General features: G+C 40.5%; 1 protein-coding gene across 4 annotated transcripts in view; it reads left to right on the top strand.

Moving 5' to 3' along the window:
* SYT9 (synaptotagmin 9) overlaps positions 1-24,280 on the top strand; it is a 109,532-nt gene that overhangs the window by 51,925 nt on the left and 33,327 nt on the right. For all 4 annotated transcript variants that reach the window (XM_073347692.1, XM_073347693.2, XM_073347691.2 and 1 more), the window contains exon 3: positions 2,671-3,217. In XM_073347692.1, coding sequence (XP_073203793.1) covers positions 2,671-3,217 — 547 coding nt within the window. The remainder of the gene's footprint in view (positions 1-2,670; positions 3,218-24,280) is intronic.

Raw genomic sequence — 24,280 nt, 5'->3', positions numbered from 1 at the left:
TATTTTGTGGCGTGCAAGAGTGAGCGCCTGTAGCTCCAAACCTAGAGTCGGTGCCTTTTCAAGAAGCCGCATATTAACTTCTGAAGAGCCGCAGGCGGCTCCGGAGCCACAGGTTGGCCACCCCAGGCCTAGATGAACAGAAGGCCCAACAAACACCACACATACTACAGAGCAAAGGCTCCAGGTACATGGACACACTTTGTTAATCTTTTTCCACTGGCTGTACGATCAGTGTAAGGGAGGCTCCTTGAGAGTCTTTTCTAGGAGTTGGTGGAGAGGGCATTGCCATAACTGTCGATGCTGGACACCATGTTGCACACACACAGCCACATGCAAGGTTGATTTCAGACTGGCATTGTAGTCGAAAGCTGTGGTACGGAGCTAATGTTCTGTTTTCAAATCCCTGTAAAAGTAGTTTGCCCCATGTTCTGTGGTTCACTAGCAATACCACTAGCATTAAATGTTGGATCTGAAAAGGGCCTCACATTCACTATCAGAAGGCCACCTCTGTACTGGTTAACAGGCCATACAATGCCACAGAAGTCAACAGTATTGCACAGGGAGTATGGCAGGGAAGCACATGGCTATAGCACTGCGGAGTGTCTAATCCCAAAGTATCTCTCGGACAGCAGTAAAATGGAGGAGTGTTATAAAGCAGGAGCAAAAGAACAGCAAAAGGGAGTGAGAGAGGGGTAAATCAGTGACAAATAATGGAGTGGATGGGTAGAAGGGAAAATATCAGGAACACACAAAAAAGGAAGGCAGTGAAATTTACCCAACTAAATCAGTGCCTCTTGTTGGTGCTCGATAAAAGACAGTTTAGGGCTGGGGAGGGGCAGGAGGCAACATCCTCCAGGGAAAGGTAAAAAGAGGAAATTGAGAGATTAATGTTACTATCATCATCATCACTAAATTTTTTTTTTTTTTTTTTGCCATTGGTGAAACATTGTCACACTTAAGTCAATTTTGGAAATAAACCCTGCGTGGGGTACAAGAAAAGAACGATACTCATTTGATCCTTCCATGCAATTTGATCCCCTACTACCTTTTTTTGGGGGGGGGCTCCCAGATATGCAAGCTGTATAAGATATTGTATGTGAGGCAATGCAGTCTAGCAAGCACAGAACTGAGAACCAAGATTCTAGTCTTTGGTCAGTTACGGCCCTTGCTGTGTGACCTTCATCAAGTCTCCATGCCTTACTTTCCTCACCTATACAATGTAGATAATACATTAACCCCCACACCAGCAACAACCCTTATCTGTCTCTATTACAGCATCTTGACAATCTGTAGAGAATGCTAGGGGTTAAGTTGTATAACTCCTTATTTGTGGTATAATATATTGTCATGAAAATTACTAATGCACAACAACATAATTATGCTTTTATTGTGCAGTAAGGGGAAAAAATTAGATGGATTATAAGAGACAATGCTTTTGTTTTAATGCACACACATTCAGGAAATGATAACAGCAGAGAAAATAATGCTGATTATATTCAACATAGTTTTTAATGAATCCTATGCTAAGATTTTCCCAGGTTTTACTTTTCATGTTCACTTCATTTTGTTTCTACAATATGTTGCATGATTGCTGTATATTAATTGGGGGGAAACGTAAAATCCAACTTGTATAGGATTAAGGTTTTACCTAATCCAGCTTTCACATCCCACTCCCATACAAGAACTACAAATTTGATTTCTGCAATCTTCTTGTAGAGTGGAAATTTCAATCACAATAACCAAGTCTAGATAATAAATCTCACTGGACTGAAACTAAAAGTAACTTTCTCTCCTAGGAGCAATGAAACTAAAGCAGTCTTTCATTCTAAGTATTACAGCGCTTATCACATCAGCTAGGAGTTCTGAGAGGCAAACCAGCTTGATAGGAACAAGCAGCAAAATCATTTAAATTAGAATAACCAGTCTGTGAACCAAGTAGTAGGTTCCATCAGTAAATACAGATGTTGGGAAATATCTCCTCCCGTCACTGTATACAAGATATCTGCAAGTTCAAAGTAAGCCATTACTTAGTTTATGGGACCAATTCTGCTCTCAGTTACATTGGTGTTACACCCTTATATTTCATGGGATTCGTCTCAGTATTTATAAAGCCCCTATAAAGCAAGTGCTAAGTATTAGTATTTATTATAATTATTACAGTCAGTGGGACAAATTCATACCTGGTGTACTTAAGTCCACTGATCTCTGTGGATTTGCACCAGGCATGAATTTGGTCCATTTCCTTTATGGACTACATATGTAGTTGGACTGAATAGTATACACTTCTAAGCTTTTCTTGGGAGTCAGTGATTTTGCAGCATTCTTGTGAGTTCTATCTAACAGGGGATGTTATGAGTTTCAACCAATTTTGGAGAGTACTTATTGCCAGCTCGAGGTATAGAAACTGAAAATTATGCAAACACCATGAATCCAATGATGAAGAAGAACTATAGTAACATCTGGCTAATATAAGTATCCTTCTACTCATTAAAAGGGATACTGTGCTTTATAGGTGTAAAGAAGTAAAAATCAAACCCTGTGGCACCATACAACCCAAAATCATGGCTAAGGAAAGACAAATGAAAGTAAATAATAGGTCTTTTATACAAACCAGAATCACACAACACCTAACAATATAATCAGTTTAGTTTCTGTCATTTTTCCCTTAAGGCACAATTCAATCCGAAGACAGCTCAATCTCTCGAACCCTGACTTCAACATCCAGCAGCTTCAAAAACAGGAGCAGCTGACAGGGATTGGACGCATTAAGCCAGAGTTGTATAAGCAAAGATCAGTGGATACCGATGATGGCCGGAGGAATAACAGCAAGGCCTGTGGGAAACTCAACTTCATTCTGAAATATGATTGTGATTTAGAGCAGTTGATAGTGAAAATTCACAAAGCTGTCAACCTGCCAGCAAAGGACTTTTCTGGAACTTCAGACCCTTACGTGAAGATCTATTTGCTTCCAGATAGAAAAACAAAACAACAGACTAAAGTGCATAGAAAGACCCTAAACCCAGTGTTTGATGAGGTTTTTTTATTTCCCGTTCCGTACAATGATCTGACCACAAGGAAACTCCACTTCTCTGTGTATGACTTTGACAGATTCTCCAGGCATGACTTGATTGGCCAAGTGATAGTGGATAATTTTTTAGATTTGGCAGACTTTCCCAGGGAAAGTAATATTTGGAGGGATATTGAGTATGTCACCAATGTGAGTATGACACCTTTTCATTTTGAGATTTTATACAGTAATTTAATAGTTTATAACCTCTACCTTTTTTTAACTGGCGATAAAAGTTCTCCACGGTAGATTTATGGAGAAAATTATCTCTCTCTCAGCATTTGACCACAATCCACAATCATTTTACCTTTATTGGACAGCATTAGAAATGTCCTTTATGCTGAAGGTTAATCATTATCTTGTTTGTAGGGGAGGAAAGCCACAAAAATCTGTTCTCTATCCCTCACTTACCCCAGGGAATGTTATTTTTTCTTTTCTCTCTCTACTTTTCTGTGGTTTGCATTATTTTCCACATGTATTCTAGGATGCTATCGGCCTCAGTTTGGAAATTGAAGACTTTTGCATGGCTTCCGTCAACCTCCCATAGAAGCTCATTCTGACAAAGTCAGCTGACCTTGCACCTACAACCAAGGGGAATATGTGAGTTCAAACCTAGCACCAGCAGTTAGTAGCCACAGCCTAAAATGAGAGAAAAGTTTGAAGATGTCACGCAGGATTTGAAAACTCAAATCCATACAAGGACCGTCTCAGTTTACATTTCAGGAGGCAGGTCGCAGGTACTACATCTGTGTAGTGCTGTCCTGCTAGGGGCATTTTCTGAACAAAACTTTTTAAATAAAGAAGCAGGGGAACATCTTTACTATAATCTACTAATATTCCTGCTGTCTTGACAGCCTTTGGTATGTGGGCCTACATAGAAACACTCTCAGGGCACCAGCTACAAAACAGACAGTACTTTCAGAGGCCAGGGGCTTTATACTTCTCTCATGGCACAGGCAAACCTCCCATTAGTGTTAATGGGACTTCAGCATTCTCCAGTAGAAAAAAAGAGCCCTATGCATTTCAGAGCCCACAAAGTGAAACTACTGCTTCCAGAAGCCAATAAATATTGGTTTTATTTGTTTTTATTTGGTTTTGGTTGCATTTGTTTTATGGAACTGTAGTCTTGCAGATTCCACCTTTTAGTGTCAGCAAGTCAATAACAGCAAAAGAGTGTAAGTCATTTAGGCCCCAATCCTAAAAAGCATTTAAGCATGTGCTTAAAGTCATAGGTGCTGGAACTATGCTGTATCCCCTGGTTTGAAGTGGTTTAAGAACATAAGAACAGTCATACTGGGTCAAACCAAAGATCCATCTAGCCCAGTATCCTGTCTTCCGACAGTGGCCAATGCCAGGTGCCCCAGAGGGAATGAACAGAACAGGTAATCATCAAGTGATCCATTCCCTGTTACTCATTCCCAGCTTCTGGCAAACAGAAGCTAAGGACATCATTCCTGCCCATCCTGGCTAATAGCCATTGAGGGACCTATCCTCCATTAATTTATCTAGTTCTTTTTTGAACCATGTTATAGTCTTGGCCTTCACAACATCCTCTGGCAACGAGTTTCACAGGTTGACTGTTCCCATCACATAGGGGTTTACTGTTTGGTTCAATGGCTTTCAGTACCCCCACTATACAAATTGTTCCAGCACCCCTTAAAAGTTCCTTTTGACTTTGGTGGGACTTACGCACATAGTTAAAGTTAAGCATGTGCTAAATGCTGTTCTAAACAGGGATTCTTTCCTGAGTCAGCACTTTAATCTTTCTAGACTATAACCTGCTAATGTGCCATGTTACTGGCCATAGAGCAAAAAGGACTAAATTCATTTTTTTCTTGATTTTGTTTTGAAAATGTTGGCATTCACACTGACTGTCATTATTTTAAACTCTCTTATCTGTGAAGTTCATAGTAGGCATTGGCTACCCTGGCAGGGCGAATGGGGTGGAACAGAAGCTCCATCCAAATGGTGGAGTGCAAGAATAGGAGAGGGAATTAAGTTTGCCCAGGAAGGTTGGAGGGCAGCAGCTAGCTCCAGGCTGGGAAGGAGGGTCCTGGGGGTTCCTACCTGCTCCCAGACCCATTCCAGCCCCTGTAGGTCCTTCTCTTGCTTCTGCTTCCCCCACAAGCATGCACAAATTATGTGAAGGAGATGTGTGCCCCCCTCGTCCCCTCCCAATATTTCTTTTTGTGTTTGAGTTCAAATTTTTAAAACTCTTAAGTTCCACATGTTCTGCATGGGGGTTGAGGTATGGGCCCTTCTATAGTCCTCAGAGTTTTAGTCAAAGTGCATTTCAGAGTACAGTAGAATACATTGATCCAAACAGAACAAAGGACATGGAATTCATTCTGATAAACAGGGACTTTTCAATGTAAATGATGCTCAGCAGGAAACATAATCCAGTTTCAGTTAGTGTTTGTTTCCAGATAAGGGGTTCGGATAAATTATAAACTTGATTCTCCCAATTAACATTTCCAAAAATTCAAACGGTTAGATTTAGCACATTAAATATTGACAAACTAACCCAGCATAATTCAAGAAGTTGCACTGAGTTGCAGCAAATCCGAGTTAACTCTTTTTATCTGCGTCTCCTAGCTGCCAGATGGACTGGCAGCAAAATCTCAAATCCTACTGGGAATTCAACATTGCTGTACAAAACTCACCTGATTTCATCACAAACCTGATCACAGGACAAGGTTCATGAATCTTTGAAGCAAAACTGGGCTGAGTTACAAATAAACCTGAGTTTATTAATGGTTGTGAGCAGGAATTGCATCAACCTTGGCAGCAGTTGAACTTTGAGTTTCTCGGTTTTTCAAACATCAAACTTAAAAGGGACCAAATGCCTTTTGTCAAATGCAATCAGTGGACTTTCGGAGGGTGTAAATCATCAAAGAATCCAGCAAAGAGCAGAAGTAAGCATTATACAACCAAACCTGCCAAGTTACCCACAGTTCTGGTATTGCATCTGAGCAAAACTGCATCTACTTCTGTTCCTGATGCATCTCATGACATTATATAGCCAAGTATTTCATGTCCCATTATCTACATTCTTCCCTATTTTATTATATTCTAATCCAATTTGATACATTACTATAACATAGCGCATCAAATCAGACTTTACTGAATACCTAGCAAAATGGTCTATTTCAAGTGAATATTGCAGATTATAGATTAAATAAATCAGCTTCACCACAAACAAAGCCATTCGATTCACCCATTAGACCACGCAGGGTGGATTTCATTTAAATCAAATTGATTTAAATCACTAGTCAGGAAGACTCGATTTAATCATGGATTTCTACATAAAATTGCATTCTTGTTGGTTGCTATAACCTTAATACATATTCTTCACAACTCAGAGATAGATACAGGTTTCATTTTTAGAAGGTACACACTATACATTTTTAAAGAGATTTATTCTGAAAACTTTTCAGATTAGTTTTACAGCTATATCAGAAAATGAATGATTGTTTGGTTATTTCATATACCAAAGGTAATTGAAGCAGATATTTATAAAGTCATGGGAGGTGAACTATCTCCAATTCAACAGGTTAATTATTAATATTTGGAGGATTTTCTTGCTGTATTTTGCCGTGCTGTATTAGCAGGAGAACATCACCAGACAGACATTTAAATTGTTTTATTTAACTAAAACAACAACATTATGTATTCTGGATTTTTTTTCCTTCAACAGCAAATATATAATATTTTAACAAAACAAGCATATGAATTTTTGAATTTAGTTAAACATGCAAGTTTTTTAAAATCATGTTTGTTTTTGTTAAAATTGTTTTTAAGTAAAATAAATAAATGAAATATTAAAAAAAAATTAAATTGACTATGTCAGCCAGGTCAACATGAGAAACTTAAAATATTGGCTTCTTCAGCTAACTCAATCATCTTCACCTTCATTTTCCTGTTTGTTCATAATCTGGAAAAGAAAAACAAGCTTTCCTGCTTTTTCAGGTCCCAAACGATTTCTCAATTTGGAATGAATTATTCCAAAGGAAGAAAATATTTTTTCTACACCAGCAGAAGAAGCTACTGCTATTAAAAGTGAGATAATCATTTCAACAGTCTCTGAATCCAAGTGCTTAAGTGACTTCCACCAGTTCATTGGTGTGACTTTCTTTAAAACATTATTACCAAACAAATATTTCTTGAATGGTTCTTATTCCCCAACTGGGTATCTTTTGTGGCCTGCTGCCATTATAGGTTTTCCCTTCTAGTGAGAGAATGATATGGTAGATCTCAAATCAATGAAGGCTACACTCAGAAAGACCTCAAGACTTCTAGAATATGCTGCTCAAACAGTTTCATTTTTGTTATTACTGCCCATCCCTCCCTTCTCACATTTATCTCCAGACTTCTTCTCCTTGTCCAGATTTATTCTGCGCCCCAACAATCTTCTATTCATTGAACTTTTTGAAACTTTGCACTTTTAGAGAGACGTAAGGGATTGACTCTATGTACACAAATTTGTAGAGGGACAATAGGGTTGAGGTCTGTTATTTGTCACCTCTGTATATTATTTATTTATTTAAAAACATTTTTGCTGTTAACAAGCATGTTATCTGTGGAGACACAAAACCACAGTTCGAGAACTGCAAAACTAAGCATCTCTGATGGTATCTTCTAGACTGAGCATTCAGTCCCATTTGGGTAGATAGAAAGATTAACCTAAATAATCTATCAGAAGCCCCTGGAATCCCATAAAATTGGGTCCCTGATCCATGAACTGTTGGAACTCGTTTACAAAACTTTTCTTAAACATTACATGACTATATTGTCTCATACTTTAGAATTAGAATTTATATTCCCTATTCCATGACGAGATATTTTTGAACTATAATATATCTTAATTAAAACTATCTTTAGATAGGTTTTTTCCTCAAAAAGCATTTTACCCCAAAAAAATCCAATTTAAATAAAAAAAATAATTGATTTTTATCCACCCTGAGATCACATCATCAATGTGTCTACTTGCTATTCTCAAACAAGGCGGAAGGCTTACAATTCCACTGAAGCACAGCAGCTTCAATTCTTCTTCCAGAGTGCAGTACAATCCCAGACTGTATGATTCTTTTCTAATAGCTTAGTGTCCATTAGGTTAACAGGGTTGAATATGCATATGGTAGCTTAAAGCACCTCAATAGCACACACAAAAAAAATCTATGGTGAGCACTGCCTCTAAGCAGAGAGCAAGCTGATATTCAAATGACGGTTCTTCTAATCTTAGTCCCTCTGAGCATAAAACTGAATATCTTCTGTCACACTGCTTTTTCCAGCCAGAGAGAAGCAGAAGGGATTGTCTTACAGGCACCAGCAGCGGGGTTGTTTAATGGAAGATGTAATTAAGTAGATCAGCCTTAGATGAACGTGAAATCAAGTTTGATTTGCTTTTTGTACATCTATCGGGCAAGTTAGTCTGATTTCTGACTGTTAGGATGGAGGAGAAGGGGTTGCTGTCATCTCTATTTTTAGGTCTGAGTTTAACAGGTCAAACTAATGCACTCAGCAGCCTCTGAAGTTTGTATTCAAAAGACTTCTTTAAATGTTCACAGACCAGTGGCATGTTTTGAAGAGGGCATGATTGTTTGTTACCCCCTCCACATGCACACACATTCCCCACATACAGTGCTATCCTCAAACTCATATTTCCTCAGGAGTAGCATAGGGCCTCAGGAAAAGGGGGAAAACATATTAAACTATAAAATAAAATAATTAATTTATCTGCACAAGACATGAAACCCCATGTTACAGCATTCTGGATAGATGAGAATCACCTTCTCCATGAAATACTAAATACCCATTTACTAACATGCCATGTATCAGAGAATAAAAAAACTCTTTTCAAGGAAATAACCTATTAAACATGACCATGCTGCTACACAGGCAGACAGAAAGATTACAAATCTTAGATGAACCAGTTTCTACTGTGAACATTTTGTTTCATAATGACTTGTTTTTGTTACCTAACGGCTTTATCTCTGTCACCCTGCTGTGTAGCAGATACTTCCACTAGCTTCTTTCTTTAAGAACAAAACAAAAATTAGAACTGGAGAGTGATGATTTCCACTTAAAGGAGGGGAATAAATGGGAGCTGTGACTTCCTCACTTCTACTCCCAGCTCTGCTAGCATTTTCAAAAGAGGTTTTGGATGCCGAACTTGAGACACCTAGGACATGATTTTCAAATGTGCCAAGTACCCACATCTTCTACTGAGATCAGTGGGAGCAGCAGACACTCAATATCTCTGAAATTCAGGCCATAGGTGTTTCAAGATGGGCACACAAAACTAGTGGGCATGTCTGAATATTCTTACCTTAAACTCTTGGTGCTTCAAGTTTAGCAGGTATGAAAGTAGTAAATACCTATCTGTCACACAGAGGTATCGTGTCTGATAAACAATTTAGTGGTTGTTAGGTGCTGGACGTACAATGGTGAAGTATTACAATGCACTTGCCTATTTGGCTTTGTTAAGCAGTTTTCCTACTGGACAGATAAATCCTAAAAGAAGATAGAATAACTCCAGGAGCACAGAACACAACAGGAATGGTCTCTTGTATGATCTAATAGCATTACTTCCCTCTTCACTATCTGCCTACTTTAGTGTTAAATGCCAGATATTTTTCATGGTACAGCCATTTGATAAACCAATACTGTCACCAATTGCACCTCGACGTAGAAAACTTTTCTAAATGATGTAATAAATTGCTGTGGCAAGAGAGAGAGCTCATGACACTGACGGTATCTTTTCAGCTTCCAAATATAGTTATCTTTGAGATTTGGGTATGGTAAGTGCAGTTGGATGTTAGATATTCAGTGTCTGTAAGATTCTTCTATTCTGAGTGGTTAACCCAACACTAATATATGTATTTTAAAATTCTAGTATGGATGAGCACCTATGCACTTTCACCCATGCCACTCCCACACATGGAAGGAGTTCCTCATAAGCATCCACAAAGCCCCTCCTCCTTGTCCTTCTAATCCCTCCTTAAAACTCTGCTCTGTGATTAGTCATCCGGTGTGCTGTGACCACTGCTTACCATGCTTATCAATTCATTGTTACCATGTGCTCCCTCTGTCGGTTGTATCCACCTGGTATCCCTGGTCTTCTTAGATTGTAAGCTCTGTGGGGCAGGTATTATCTTTTGTTATGTGTTTATATAGTTATGTCTAGGACTGGGGTCCATTTTAATGATTACAACCCCTGGACACTATCACAATACATATAAATAATAATAATTATTATAGAATATCAGGGTTGGAAGAGACATCAGGAAGTCATCTAGTCCAACCCCCTGCTCAAAGCAGGACTAATCCGCAATTTTTGTTCCAGATCCCTAAATGGCCCCCTCAAGGATTGAACTCACAACCCTAGGTTTAGCAGGCCAATGCTCAAACCACTGAGCTACTCCCCCCCCTTAATTATAATTAAGGGTAAGTGAGAACAATATATTTACAGATTCCTTCCATTGTATGTGGAAGGACTGAGATCTGAATTATGTCAGTGGGTTCTATTTATGGAAAATAGTTACAGGTGTGAGTTTTTGAAGTGTAACCGGAAATCTGCCAGGCTTCCTTGAAATTCAAAAGTGCATTCACCTCCCAAACAAAAGGGACTTTTCTAAAGGTTACCCCACAAACCTGCCCTACTCATATGCTATGAGAAATTTAATTTTCTCCAATAACATGCACTTTGGGGAAGAATATTAGCCCACTGGGATACACACAGCAAGCTCTTTCCGAGGAGCAAATCTTTCCAGAAAGAACTAATAATATGTGGGACTTTTATGGTTCACATGTTTGGCATTTACACTTTTAAAGCTCTGTACAAACATGAACTAATCCAAAACATTATTTGAGGGAAGTTAGTAAATATTATCCCCAATTTACAGAAAGGGAAACAGATACAGAGAGGATAAGTAAATTGCCCAAGGCAGCATAGTGAGTTAGTAGCAGAGGTGAGACTGGAACTGGGGAGTGTCTGCTCCGAGTGCCAGGTTTAATCCACTATATAACTGCCTCTTTCCCTCAGTTTACAAACAGTGATGCTGACAGCAAACCATCCAACTCCACCTATGGTGGTTAGAGAAACCTTCAGTGTGGCATCAAATTTTAGCCCATTTAAAAAAAATTCCTGTTTTGGCAAGTGCGTTGTATACAGAAATGATGGGCTTGAGCTGCAGATCTCAGATCTGGATTTTATATGCCCCAAGGTTTAGGATGGTTGAGCCTGGGATTTTGGTTTGACAAACTGAGAGAAACCAGGAACAAAATATGTCTCTTATTCCAGATTTTAATTCAAACCCCAGAGAAGTTAAGATCTGAGCCTCTCTCTATTTTATAGAATCATAGCCGTTAGAGATGGAAAACACAAATAGAGAAAACCTGGATTTGTGCTGGAAATGGCCCAACTTGATTATCATACACATTGTAAGGAGAGTGATCACTTTAGATAAGCTATTACCAGCAGGAGAGTGGGGTGGGGGGAGGTATTTTTTCATGCTTTGTGTGTATAAAAGATCTTCTACACTTTCCACAGTATGCATCTGATGAAGTGAGCTGTAGCTCACGAAAGCTTATGCTCAGATAAATTGGTTAGTCTCTAAGGTGCCACAAGTACTCCTTTTCTTTTTGTGAATACAGACTAACACAGCTGTTACTCTGAAACCTGTGATTATGCAAGACACTGCCTTTAGCCATATGGAGTGGAAATCTATCAACTGCATGAAAAAACTTGTACAGATACAGACAGACATCATCTTCCTTTCCAAATGCAAACAGATGGACATCGTACCAAAAGGACTGAAGGTAAAAAATCCGTTACAATCTACATACCACACAGACTATGCTGACAGCTTGTGCCACACGCTCTCAAAGAAACTGCGGAATCACCTGATCAACATCCTCTACAGCAAACAGGGAAAGATTAAGAATGAGCTCTCAAAAATGGATACTCTCATAAAAAACCAAACTTCCACACAAACATCCTCGTGGCTGGCTTTACTAAAACTAGACAAGCCATTTACAACACACACTTTGCTTCTCTACAAAAGAAAAAGGACACTAAACTTTCTAAACTACTACATGCCACAAGGGGCCACAGCAATGGTTCCCTCAACCCACCCAGCAATATTGTTAACCTATCCAACTATACTCTCAGCCCAGCAGAAGCAGCTGTCCCCTATCTCGGGGCCTCTCCTTCTGCCTCTCCACCCCCACGAACATGATACAGTTCTGTGGTGACCTAGAATCTTATTTTCGACGTCTCCAACTCAAGGAATATTTCCAACATACCTCTGAACAACATACTAATCCACAGAGACCTCCCTACCAACACTACAGAAAGAGGGATTCTAGGTGGACTCCTCCTGAAGGTCGAAACAGCAGACTGGACTTCTACCTAGAGTGCTTCCGCCGACGTGCACGGGCTGAAATTGTGGGAAAGCAGCATCACTTGCCCCATAACCTCAGCCGTGCAGAACACAATGCCATCCACAGCCTCAGAAACAACTCTGACATCATAATCAAAAAGGCTGACAAAGGAGGTGCTGTTGTCATCATGAATAGATTGGAATATGAACAAGAGGCTGCTCGGCAGCTCTCCAACACCACTTTCTACAAGCCATTACCCTCTGATCCCACTGAGAGTTACCAAAAGAAACTACAGCATTTGCTCAAGAAACTCCCTGAAAAAGCACAAGATCAAATCCGCACAGACACACCCCTGGAAACCCGACCTGGGATATTCTATCTACTCCCCAAGATCCATAAACCTGGAAATCCTGGGCGCCCCATCATCTCAGGCATTGGCACCCTGACAGCAGGATTGTCTGGCTATGTAGACTCCCTCCTCAGGCCCTACGCTACCAGCACTCCCAGCTACCTTCGAGACACCACTGACTTCCTGAGGAAACTACAATCCAGGTGATCTTCCTGATAACACCATCCTGGCCACTATGGATGTAGAAGCCCTCTACACCAACTTTCCACACAAAGATGGACTACAAGCCGTCAAGAACACTATCCCCGATAATGTCACGGCTAACCTGGTGGTTGAACTTTGTGACTTTGTCCTTACCCATAACTATTTTACATTTGGGACAATGCATACCTTCAGATCAGCGGCACTGCTATGGGTACCCGCATGGCCCCACAGTATGCCAACATTTTTATGGCTGACTTAGAACAACGCTTCCTCAGCTCTCGTCCCCTAACGCCCCTACTCTACTTGCGCTGTATTGATGACATCTTCATCATCTGGACCCATGGAAAAGAAGCCCTTGAGGAATTCCACCATGATTTCAACAATTTCCATCCCACCATCAACCTCAGTTTGGTCCAGTCCACACAAGAGATCCACTTCCTGGACACTACAGTGCTAATAAACGATGGTCACATAAACACCACCCTATACCGGAAACCTACTGATCACTCTCCTTACCTTTTGTAGTGATAAACACCCATTTTTTCATTATTTGTGTGTATAAGGAGAGTGATCACTTTACATAAGCTATTACCAGCAGGAGAGTGGGGTGGGGGGAGAGAAAACCTTTTGTAGTGATAAACACCCATTTTTTCATGATTTGTGTGTATAAAAACAAACATCTTCTGTATTTTCCACAGTATGCATCCGATGAAGTGAGCTGTAGCTCATGAAAGCTTATGCTGAAATAAATTGGTTAGTCTCTAAGGTGCCACAAGTATTCCTTTTCCTTTTGCGAATACAGACTAACACAGCTGTTACTCTGAAATCTGTCTCCTTACAATGTGTATGATAATCAAGGTGGGCCATTTCCAGCACAAATCCAGGGTTTAACAAGAACGTCTGGGGGGAGATGGGGTTGGGAAAAAAAAGGGGAAATAGGTTAGCTTGCATAATGACTTAGCCACTCCCAGTCTCTATTCAAGCCTAAGTTAATTATATCCAATTTGCAAATGAATTCCAATTCAACAGTTTCTCGCTGGGGTCTGGATTTGAAGTTTTTTTGTTGTAATATCGCAACTTTCATGTCTGTAATCGCGTGACCAGAGAGATTGAAGTGGTCTCATGACAGAGGACATATCCAATATTAAACCAACACTGTATTTAGGGACACATTTAAAACCAGCCAACCGTCAGTGTCACTGGGGCAATCAGTTATTGAAGTGGACTTATAGGCATTTAGCTATCCAATTTGCAGGTGTGAATCAGCTAGTAAAAAGGTAGACTTGTAAATCATTATGTTCAACCTACTTTTAAAATGGGCCAGAAGGCTGAGAAGAAAACTGCCAGTTATTTCTTGGTTAGATAAGTTTGTTTCACTTGGACTAAACTGCATTATATTTTCAGTCTCACTGTAACAATTTTCAAACTGTCCAAATAATTCCTGCTGCATGTCAGCCATAGAAAACAAACCACAACTGTATATATTAAAGTGATAGCTAAAGGGGTTGCAGAACAAAGGAATCAGGTGACCTCCTGGCCCGAGAGAGTAACAAAGCTCATAGGAGGAGGGGCTGGAGGGTGAGTGAGTTGGGGGCTGGCTGGGGACATGGAGTGAAGTGCAGACGTGGTTGTCTGGCTCACTGCCCCCCAAAATGGACCCGGCTGAGGGGTTCTGTTCTCTGTATCTACAAGCTCTGTTTTAGACCGTGTTCCTGGCATCTAATAAACCTCTGTTTTACTGGCTGGCTAAGAGTCACGTCTGACTGCGAAGTTGAGGTGAAGGACCCTCTGGCTTCCCCAGGACCCCCCTGAGTGGACTCGCTGTGGGAAGCGCAAGGAGGGGCAGAGGATGCTGAATGCTCTGAGGTCAGACCCAGGAAGGTGGAAGCTGTGTGAGCTTTTTGCCCTGAAGACAGTCTCACAGAGAGGAGAGTTCACCAGACCGGCTTCACCAGTTCCTGACTGGCTTCGTAGGGAGCAGTTCCAGAGCATTGCCCGGGGACTTTGTGACAACTGGTGTTAGCAGTGGGATTCGAACCCACACCCCCGAAGAGACTGGAGACAAGAATCAGTCCAACCATATATACATCCTTGTGAAATGGAAGTGTTTAAATAAGTTTCAGGTAGTAAATCATGGGGTATTCATGTTCATTTACACTTTTGTCTTTAAAGACTCAGGTAAAAAAAAAAAATCCACCCCATAAGAATCAAGTTGCAGTGATCACTGTTTATTTGTGAGGGACTGTTTGTTTCTGCCTATACTTGCTTAATCAAAAGTACCAAAAAGGTTAAACAAAGTCCTTGGGCAATAGGTGATATCATGTCAGGGGTAAAAAAGGTCTGAAAAACTGGAGATGCTTGAATCCTCCAGATTTCTCAAGGATCAACCCAGTGTGGATAGGAAAACATTTAATTGGCCTTCACGCTTAGCACAGCAGCTACAGTAGTTGTCACGTTGTCAGCTAATTGCACTGCAAAGTGTTCTTTCTACAGTTTTCATGTTTTTAAGCAGGCTCATTTTCCAAGATTGGATTTTGTCTGTTGGTTTTGTGTTTTCTTTTTTACCTCATTGTTAAGAAGTTTTACCTCATTGTTAAGAAGTTAAGAAGTTTTATTGGTCTTACAAAAAAACAGGCATAGAGCTGGTAAGAAATTTTTGGACAGAACTTTTTCCATCAGAAAACGCCAATCTGTCTAAAGCAAAATATTTAGCTGTGACAATTTTGATGAAAGTCAGTTTGGGGGGAAAAAAGAATTTTGAGAAGGCCGAAACATTCCATTTTGACTTTTTCAGAATGGACCGTTCCAATTTTCTGTTTCAAAATGATTTTTCATGCTTTTAAAATTTTATGATATAATATCATATATAATAAAAAATAAAAATCAGAACAACATGTTTTTGATTTTATCAGAACAAAATGTTTTGATCAAACCCAAACAAAAAAAACCCCAAAATTTTATTTTGTGGGGAAATTCTTTTCTTTTCTTTTTTTAGTTCTGTTTTCGAAGAGATTTCTTGTATTGTTGTTCTAATTCTCAGGATTTCCCACAAAATGAAAAATCTAGTTCCCATTCAGCTTTACCCAGGAGCAATGCTGCATATTTTTGAGCCCATCTATGGCGGGCACTTTGGTATTTACATATGTGTACATACACATTTCTCTGATAGAGCAGTCCTGTAACTGGCAGTGTGTGAAGATATGAGAGAAACACTTCCCTCCTCACACCATATACAGTCACAAATTAATAGAAATAATAAAGTTAGACTGAGTTCTAGTTCCGTGCTCTACTAGATGGTCCAGATTTTACAGAAACAAGATGTAGCTAATTCTGTAGTCAGCATCTTTTTCTCTCATTCTGTCTCCCACCTCCTCCTTACCCTGTTCTCCATAATCCTTCCCTAATCTATACAGAAATGAAGCAAAATGCCATCTGCTGGCAGCCTCCAGTATTGCATGGTAACAAGTCATACCTGACCCTCAATTCCACCATACAATCCCAGTGATTTTAATGATACAGCACAGGTGTAACTGGGGAAAAAATTTGCAGTTGATAGGCAGCAGTTTTACCAACCAAGCAAGAGCTTCTCCCCTAGCTGTGACCCTAAAACAGCTATGCTAAGGGAGCCTCAGCTGGTGTCACTTTGCACAGTGGGCAGCTGTTATGTTACTCAGAGACCTAGATTTTGTTGCATTAATATTTGCACAAGGTTATATCTTTAAAACCTAAAACATGTATTTAGCCAGGTGAAAAAAAGCCACTTCAAACCAACATTTGTTTAATTATTAAATAATTCGGAGACTTCTGACTCTGCTGCTTTTCAGTTGAGCTTATGGAAACTGTTTAAATAGCCGTAGAATTCATCAGATTTTCTGAAAGATACCTGCTCTGTAGAGTCAGTTTCAATAACTGGGGCCAAACTTGAATGTATTCTTCCCATTGAATTGCACATATTGTACTTACCTGAAATGCCTCAAGCTATTTTTAATCTTTAATCCCTACAAGATATCAGAGCCATCAGTCTTCCTTCTCCACTAAATAGACTTCTTTAGAGATTTAGGATTTCAGATCTACTGTGTACAGTCAATGCTCTGGTTATTCCAGTTTTCAAATTTTATTCTTCTTTGACTCTTCCTTAGCTTTCACAGACATGCTGAGCAATGGGCACATTTTTGTTCTAGTTACGTATTATTAATTCAGAGCTCTACTGTGGCTCTGAGCAGGAGGTTCCAAAAACCAACCAGGAAACAGACTGACTTGCAATCTGGTTCCTGGTTGGTGCTTCCCTTGCTCCAGGGCATGGGGAAGGCGACTTAACTGCGGTCATCCTATCATTGACACAGATTACTTCCCCAGTGCACCAGCTCAGATGCACTGGCTGGTGAATTTGATGCGTGGTGCAGAGGCTTGGCTCCATCATCCACTTTCCATGCCTGCTTATATGCACAGGAAGGCGAGTAGCAGCCCTGCGAGGCTCTTCTCCCCACCAACAAGCAGGTGGCTCGTGCAAAGGAATAAGGGAGCTCCTTACTCCCCCTCTTTACACTCTTGTAGGGGGGCATAAGGCATCTCACAATTAAGCAATTCATGATGCCAATGCGTGCCTAATTGGTCCATTGTGGACCTCTATACAGAAAGGAATTATTTAACCCTAACCATTACACTGGCAACCAGGGTGGCATGCTAATAGGCTAACTTGCAGAGCGTGCTGTGCTTATGATGAGGTCATACAATTCACCAAGTAATCTATGAGAGCAAGCTCTCCCTCTGGTCCAAGCAGAAGCTCATGGGCTCTCAAAGGGGGCTTGTTCTGTGTGTGGAAGGGATCTTGGAAGGAGTGATTCAGTGCTGAACTGACTCTCTGTGAACTAAAAAGAAAAGGAGTACTTGTGGCACCTTAGAGACTAACCAATTTATTTGAGCATAAGCTTTTGTGAGCTACAGCTCACTTCATCGGATGCAGTGAACTAAGACATGCAACTGGAACATGCGGTGGTGCTGAGGAGGTGGTATTGTAAAGAACACTGCAGCAGAGTGGCACCTTAGCATCACTTAAATGGATACTGCCTTTGATAGCAGAGATAAAGAATGGAAACAGCAGGGAGGGGAGCAGTAGAAAGAGAAACGTGCTGTCCCAGCCAAGTGTTAGGGAATTCTGATCAGGTGTCATCTATTTATAGCTTCTCTTCCAGGAGGCTTTTAGCAACTGATAATGTATTTTGAATCAAATTTTGAAAGAGGGGAAATGAGAGCAGACAGGGTTAACATAAATCAGAGCTGAACATATTTAACCAGTCACTCAACACAGTCAGTTAAAACCCAATTATAAATTCAGCAAGCAACTCAGGGCCTGACTGACCACGCAAAATCTCACAAACCCACGCAATAGGAGGGTCAGCCTCCTGCACAACAGCTTTTCCCCAGTGCCCCAAAACCCATTAGCACATTCAAGGATCTGCAGAGAAAGATACTACAGCCTCAGGCTGCAAACAACCCCCCCTCAGCCCCCTTCCCTCCACTTCTGCTTGGGAACCTCTGGTAAAGGTTGGCCCGGGGCAGCCACAGGATGTGAAAGCCTTGTCAACACAGCTGCACTGAAGCTGTATTCCCAGGGAGAGGGGGCACCACAGAACCATGACAGGGACACCGTACCTCTGTGTGGATGACCCTGGACAGTCAGAGCCTGCTCTGCTGGGAGAGGTCACAGAAAACTTGCTGGCCTGAAGTAACAATTGGAATGATAGATGCACCCTTAGCCTGACTCACACAGTTTTTCAATGGGAGGACACTATCAGGCCCAAGATTAATAACTCTCCTGTGGTGTTAATATCCTTTTTAATTCACTAACGCAAGTAATCCTTTCTCATGTACATATTTTTTATTGGCCCAGCTTCTGTTGGTGAGAGAGACCAACTTTCGAGCTACACAGAGTTCTTCTTCAGGCCTGGGAAAGGCACTCCCTGAGTCATTTCTAATTGTAAGGTGGAACAGATTGTTTAGCATAAGTAGTTAGCACATATCTTAAGGGACCATTCAAAGTGGGGTGGCCCGTTAACCCCTCTGCAGTCATAGGACAAAAAGAGGTGGTTAGTGGGTTACAGATTATTCTAATAAGTCATAAATCCAGTGTCTCTCTTCTGTCCCTGATTTTTAGGGTCTAGCAGAGTAATGAATTTAAGCTCCCAGGCTTGTCTTTTGAAAGTGCTGTGCAGATTTCCTTTGAGGATGAGGCCTGATACGTCAAATATAGTGATCACTTTGTGAAAAGTGTCACCCACAGGTGATAGGGTGTTTTTGTCTTTTATCATTATCCTGTGTGAGTTTATTTGAAAGCATAGTGATTGTCTGGTTTCATCTACATAGCAGTTATTGGGACATTTAGAGCACTGCAGAGCGGTAGACCACATGTTGTGATAGGCATGTGCAGGATCTATGGATCTTGAAAGGTGTGTTATAGGGGGTGCTGATCATTGTAAGAGTGGAGCTATGTCACAGAGGTCAGATTCTGTGACTTCCAGAGACCTCTGACATTTTCCGCCATACCCCTGGGGTGATGGGGCTGGAGCTCTCATCTGGCAGGGGCAGTTCTCAGCTGCCATAGGGGCTCCCTGCAGCTCTCAGCTGCCGTGGGAAGCAGGGGATCCCCGTAGCTCTGAGCTGCTGGCCCTGGAACTCTGAGCCACTGTGGGCGGCGGAGGCACCCAGAAGTGCCGAGCTGCCGCGGGGTACCCCAGAGCTCTGAGCCCCTGTGTGTGCCAAGTGCTGGTTCCCTCTCCCCGGGGAGTACAGCTTCAGTGGAGCTGTGTTGACAAGGCTTTCACATCCTGTGGCTGCCCCTGGGCCAACCTTTACCAGAGGTTCCCAAGCAGAAGTGGAGGGAAGGGGGGTTGCAGCCTGAGGCTGTAGTATCTTTCTCTGCAGATCCTTGAATGTGCGCACCCGCGTGCTGTATCACTGGCAACTTTTAAATGAAGATTGGACATTTCTCTAGGTCTTATTCTGAGGAATTTCTAGGGCCTGTGTTATACAGGAGGTCAGACTAGATGATCACAATGGTCCCTTCTGACCTTGGAACCTAGGAATCTACGAACCAACACAAATTGGCAAAACATTTCAGAGTCACTGAATTTGCATTTTGCCCTGAAAAATGTTTCAGCCAAAAATTTTGCCCAGATCTACTCTTAAATCACATAGGTACTTTGAAAATGTAACCCTGTATTTTCCTTATTTCTTGAACAGTGCTGAGCATAGTGGGCACTTAAATAATAATTAAGGATATGGTTTGGTCATGGATTCTCTGACTTTAACAGATTTCCGTGACTTCTTTGGTTCCGGCTGTCAGCCACGGGCAGTGGGGTTCCAGCTTTGGCTTCAGCCCCACCGTGACTGATTTTGTCCTTTTATCCCATGACTGTTCCTTGAATTTTGCTTAATTTTACTGTGACAAACTCATATCCATAACAACAACTAGTTGTTCTATATATAAACAGTGGAGTAACACGAGCAGCTCCCACAAAATATGACCTGAACAGGTCTGCTCACTTGCCCCTAGAAGAACAGTAAAAATTCTTAACACTCCCTCTCCCAGGCTGGTAATTTGGCTCTGTCAAGTACACAAAGATAAAACCTGTTCTGAGAGAGAACATTCTGACATGTAGAATGCTCGATTCATTTTTCGGTACCTACAACAATCAGATCCTTTTGCCTATGTTAAGTGCACTCTTGTTATCCCACATCTTATACAGCCTCTTGTGTGGTCTGTAAGGGAAGAAAAATGCTGACCAGCTGAGATAATCCTAAAATTGCCAGCCACAGATGCCTAAATATAATGTGGAGACAAGTACATCTGTTAAGGTATAAGTATTATGGAAATAGAACTGCTATCACACGCCACATAATCACATTTTCGCCTGCTTGTGCTGTAGACACCTGGAGCGTGCTGGTGATTCACTTGATTGCAGTTTCTTATTTAGATTTCTTTCTTCTCCCCCCCACACCTGGCAAGTTCCTCAGAGTCTTTATTTTTTTATTTTGAAATATTTTTTATTGACAGGTTTTTAAACTGGATTTAGCGCTAGATTGGTACAGTGCCTGGGGAGTGAAGTCGTCTATTTATTTGTAAATCAGGTTCATCACACACAGTGGCAGCAAAAATTCCCCTTCCTGTGGCTTAATGTAACTTAATTTTGACTTGGAGGAACCACTTCTGAGAACAGCAGAGCAGTGTAGTTTCCAGGATCCTGGCCTTTCAGTTAACACCACGTCAAGACGCCAACCTGGACTTGTTTACATCTAGGCTTGGAAGGATTCGATTTTTATTGGTAAACGTCAGTAAATGTTGCTTTCACCATACACACACTAACTGACCCAAAAATATTTCCACCTATAAGAACTGAAATTTTCAGATAGGCAAAGTAAGAAAAGTGCTATTAGAGTTTGATTGAAGGATATTTTACTTTGTATATTTTGCCATGTGATGTTGACAATTTATGTTTTAATGGCTATAAAACTTTAACTTTTTGAATCTCAATAACTATTGTCTGTCCCCCCCCCCCAATTTCCTGCAATTGTGAAAATTTAAAATCAATAGAAATTAAAAAATACTTTAAAATAAACATTGATATTATCAAAATTATGACAAAAGTAAAAATCAAATTCTGCCCAGCCTATTTATATCAGTAGAATCACTGAAGTCATTTCCTCGCCCTCCCAGACAAGTGGTTAAATTAACCCCTTGCTTGTTAACCACCACAGATGAAAGTTCCACAAATGCTGGCATTTTTTCAGGGGTTAAGGGATGTGTGCACTGATGAGAGGTTTTGGCATCATGTACTGGGCATGTTTATGCAGCAAACAAAGGCTAATAACAATTACATATGAAATTAGTTATAGTAACTGTGAGAGGAAGAATAATTTTTTTTCTCCTAATTGAGGTGGTAATGTTTTTTTATACCATGGGAACTTAAATTCTATGATGAAATTCATCAGTCCTGTTATTTGCACTTTTGGAGTGAGACTCTCTCCTTGTCAGTAATTTTAAATTCATTCTCACTCCTTTCTAACTTTTGCTATTTTGGTTCCTTTTACATTTCAACAGAAAGAGATTTTCCTTTCAGTATTTTGGAATCTCAGTGTTGCATCTGGGATTTTGCCATTTAACAAACCTGATCTGGTAGGACATAATGACTAGCCTTGGATTCTGTGACTTTTTCTTCCACCTAGTGTACTGATAATTTGGTTGTTCATTCCATTTTATATTTCTTTGATTATCTCATAGTTAGATTCACAACTTTTAACTCAATAACCCACTCACTGAGTACTGCTATCATTGTAATTCGTTTAGGCTGTTCATCTCAGTGATTTGAGCATTGGCCTGCTTAACCCAGGGTTGTGAGTTCAATCCTTGAGGGGGCCATTTTGGGATCTGGGCCAAAAATTGGGGATTGGTCCTGCTTTGAGCAGGGGTTGGACTAGATGACCTCCTGAGGTCCCTTCCAGCCCTTATATTCTAACTTCGAAATACTGAGATTTTCTTTTCTATATGAACATATTACTTAAAAAATAAATGAAATCCTGATGGAAATTGCTTTACTTTTGTTAAAAATGGGTCATTTTACAGACAAATCTTGCTGATAAAATGAATGTTGTTCAATTTAATTCTGCTTACAATCTAATGAAAGCCTGGAATGCTACTAGACACGTTTTTAAACTGTAATGGTTTCCTCCCTTTTACTGAAGTTTTCAGTGGATTGCACATTTAATTAAGTATGGTGTGGCACCAGTATTGTTGCTTATAAGTTCCAGCATTTACAACATGTCATCAGCCAACTCTGGCACATTCGATGAGTCCATTTCGTAGTAAGTAAGTAACAATTTCAAATGTAATGGAATAAAAAGAAGGTTCTAGGAAGAAATTATTTGTTGCCAGGAAAGTAGTTGTGAAAGATTGAGACCAGTTCATGGGAGTGTCCAAGGAGACCAAACAAAGGTCTGAGAGATTAAACTGAGAGACACTTTCTCCTCTATTGTATAAAATATAAGGTAGTACATGAAAGATACTTATTCAAGAATAAAAGGTTTCCCACTAAAACATGAGGAATAAAATCTCTGTATAACCTTGGAAGAAGACTACAGAAACAGACACACAATATCACCATCCTCGCCTCAAGTGAGAAATGGGTACTAATAACTAAAGGGACACGTGGTGTGAAAAAATACATTACCACTGCAAGACCTGCCTTGAATGCGCCTTATTAGCTATGCAACACTTCTGTAACTTTTCACCTCAATAAAAGTGATCAGAATTTTATTGAGCAGGGGAGAGGGAGAGAAAGAGAAATGCATGCAAGGCATCTTCTAGAACTGGGCAAAATATTCATAATGCAATGTTTTTTCATTGAAATTAGCATGTTTTTGAGAACTCAAAATATTCTAGAGTTGAAGAACTCAAAAATGGCCAGATGGATTGTGCAAAACTTAAAAAACAACCCTCACCCCTGAGTTTAGAAGAGACCAAACATGGAGAATTTCAACCCATAAGGGTTTTGTTGGAGAACATTCTGAACAGCTGAAATAGAAGGGTTAGCATGAAGTGTTTGCATATATTCCCAGTTGCCAAAGAGGAATATTAGAAATGCAAAGAGGTTTTGATTGTAGCAGTAGTTAAAGATGCCAAACACTCCTCAACAAAAGCTTTCCAGCATAATCAAAATAAGTTCTGTCAGGATGGGTATTTTAATATTCAGGATGTAGTCGTCAAGGACCAGGATAACCACAATATTGAACAAATATTTCCTGAATACATTGGCAAGAGAACAAGAGAGAACATTACAAATGTATCATTTAATTGTATCCATGCATTTGTTATCAAGGAAATGGTTTTAAGTCTGAGTGACTTGAGACAAGTCTATCAAAAAGAACAAGTTCAGCTGTGCAGTGCTGCGAAAATGATTGTGGCAGAAGACTAGAGACTGATGGCCAAGGCAGGGCAGCTTCCTCAGCAGCCAGCCAACAAATGTAGAACTCACTGTCTGTGAAAATCAGGACAACGAACCTCACCATCTTAAGAAGGAATGGAAAACACAGCTATTTTACTTAGCATGAGCCTCACACCCATGTCCGTGGGCAGTGCTCAGGCCACCCAGCGGCTCATTTGAGTAACCAGAGAAGGGGAACCAGACAAGAGCGAGTGTGCAGAGGGCTCCATCCCCCAAGCTCCTGATTGGAGAAAACATCCAGAACCCCCCAGCTGGCTGAGGAGCTCTGTATAAATTGGA

Source organism: Lepidochelys kempii, chromosome 6 (genome assembly GCF_965140285.1).
Source record: "Lepidochelys kempii isolate rLepKem1 chromosome 6, rLepKem1.hap1, whole genome shotgun sequence".
Taxonomy (NCBI): Eukaryota; Metazoa; Chordata; order Testudines; family Cheloniidae; genus Lepidochelys; species Lepidochelys kempii.
This window is presented reverse-complemented; position numbering and strand designations above follow the sequence as displayed.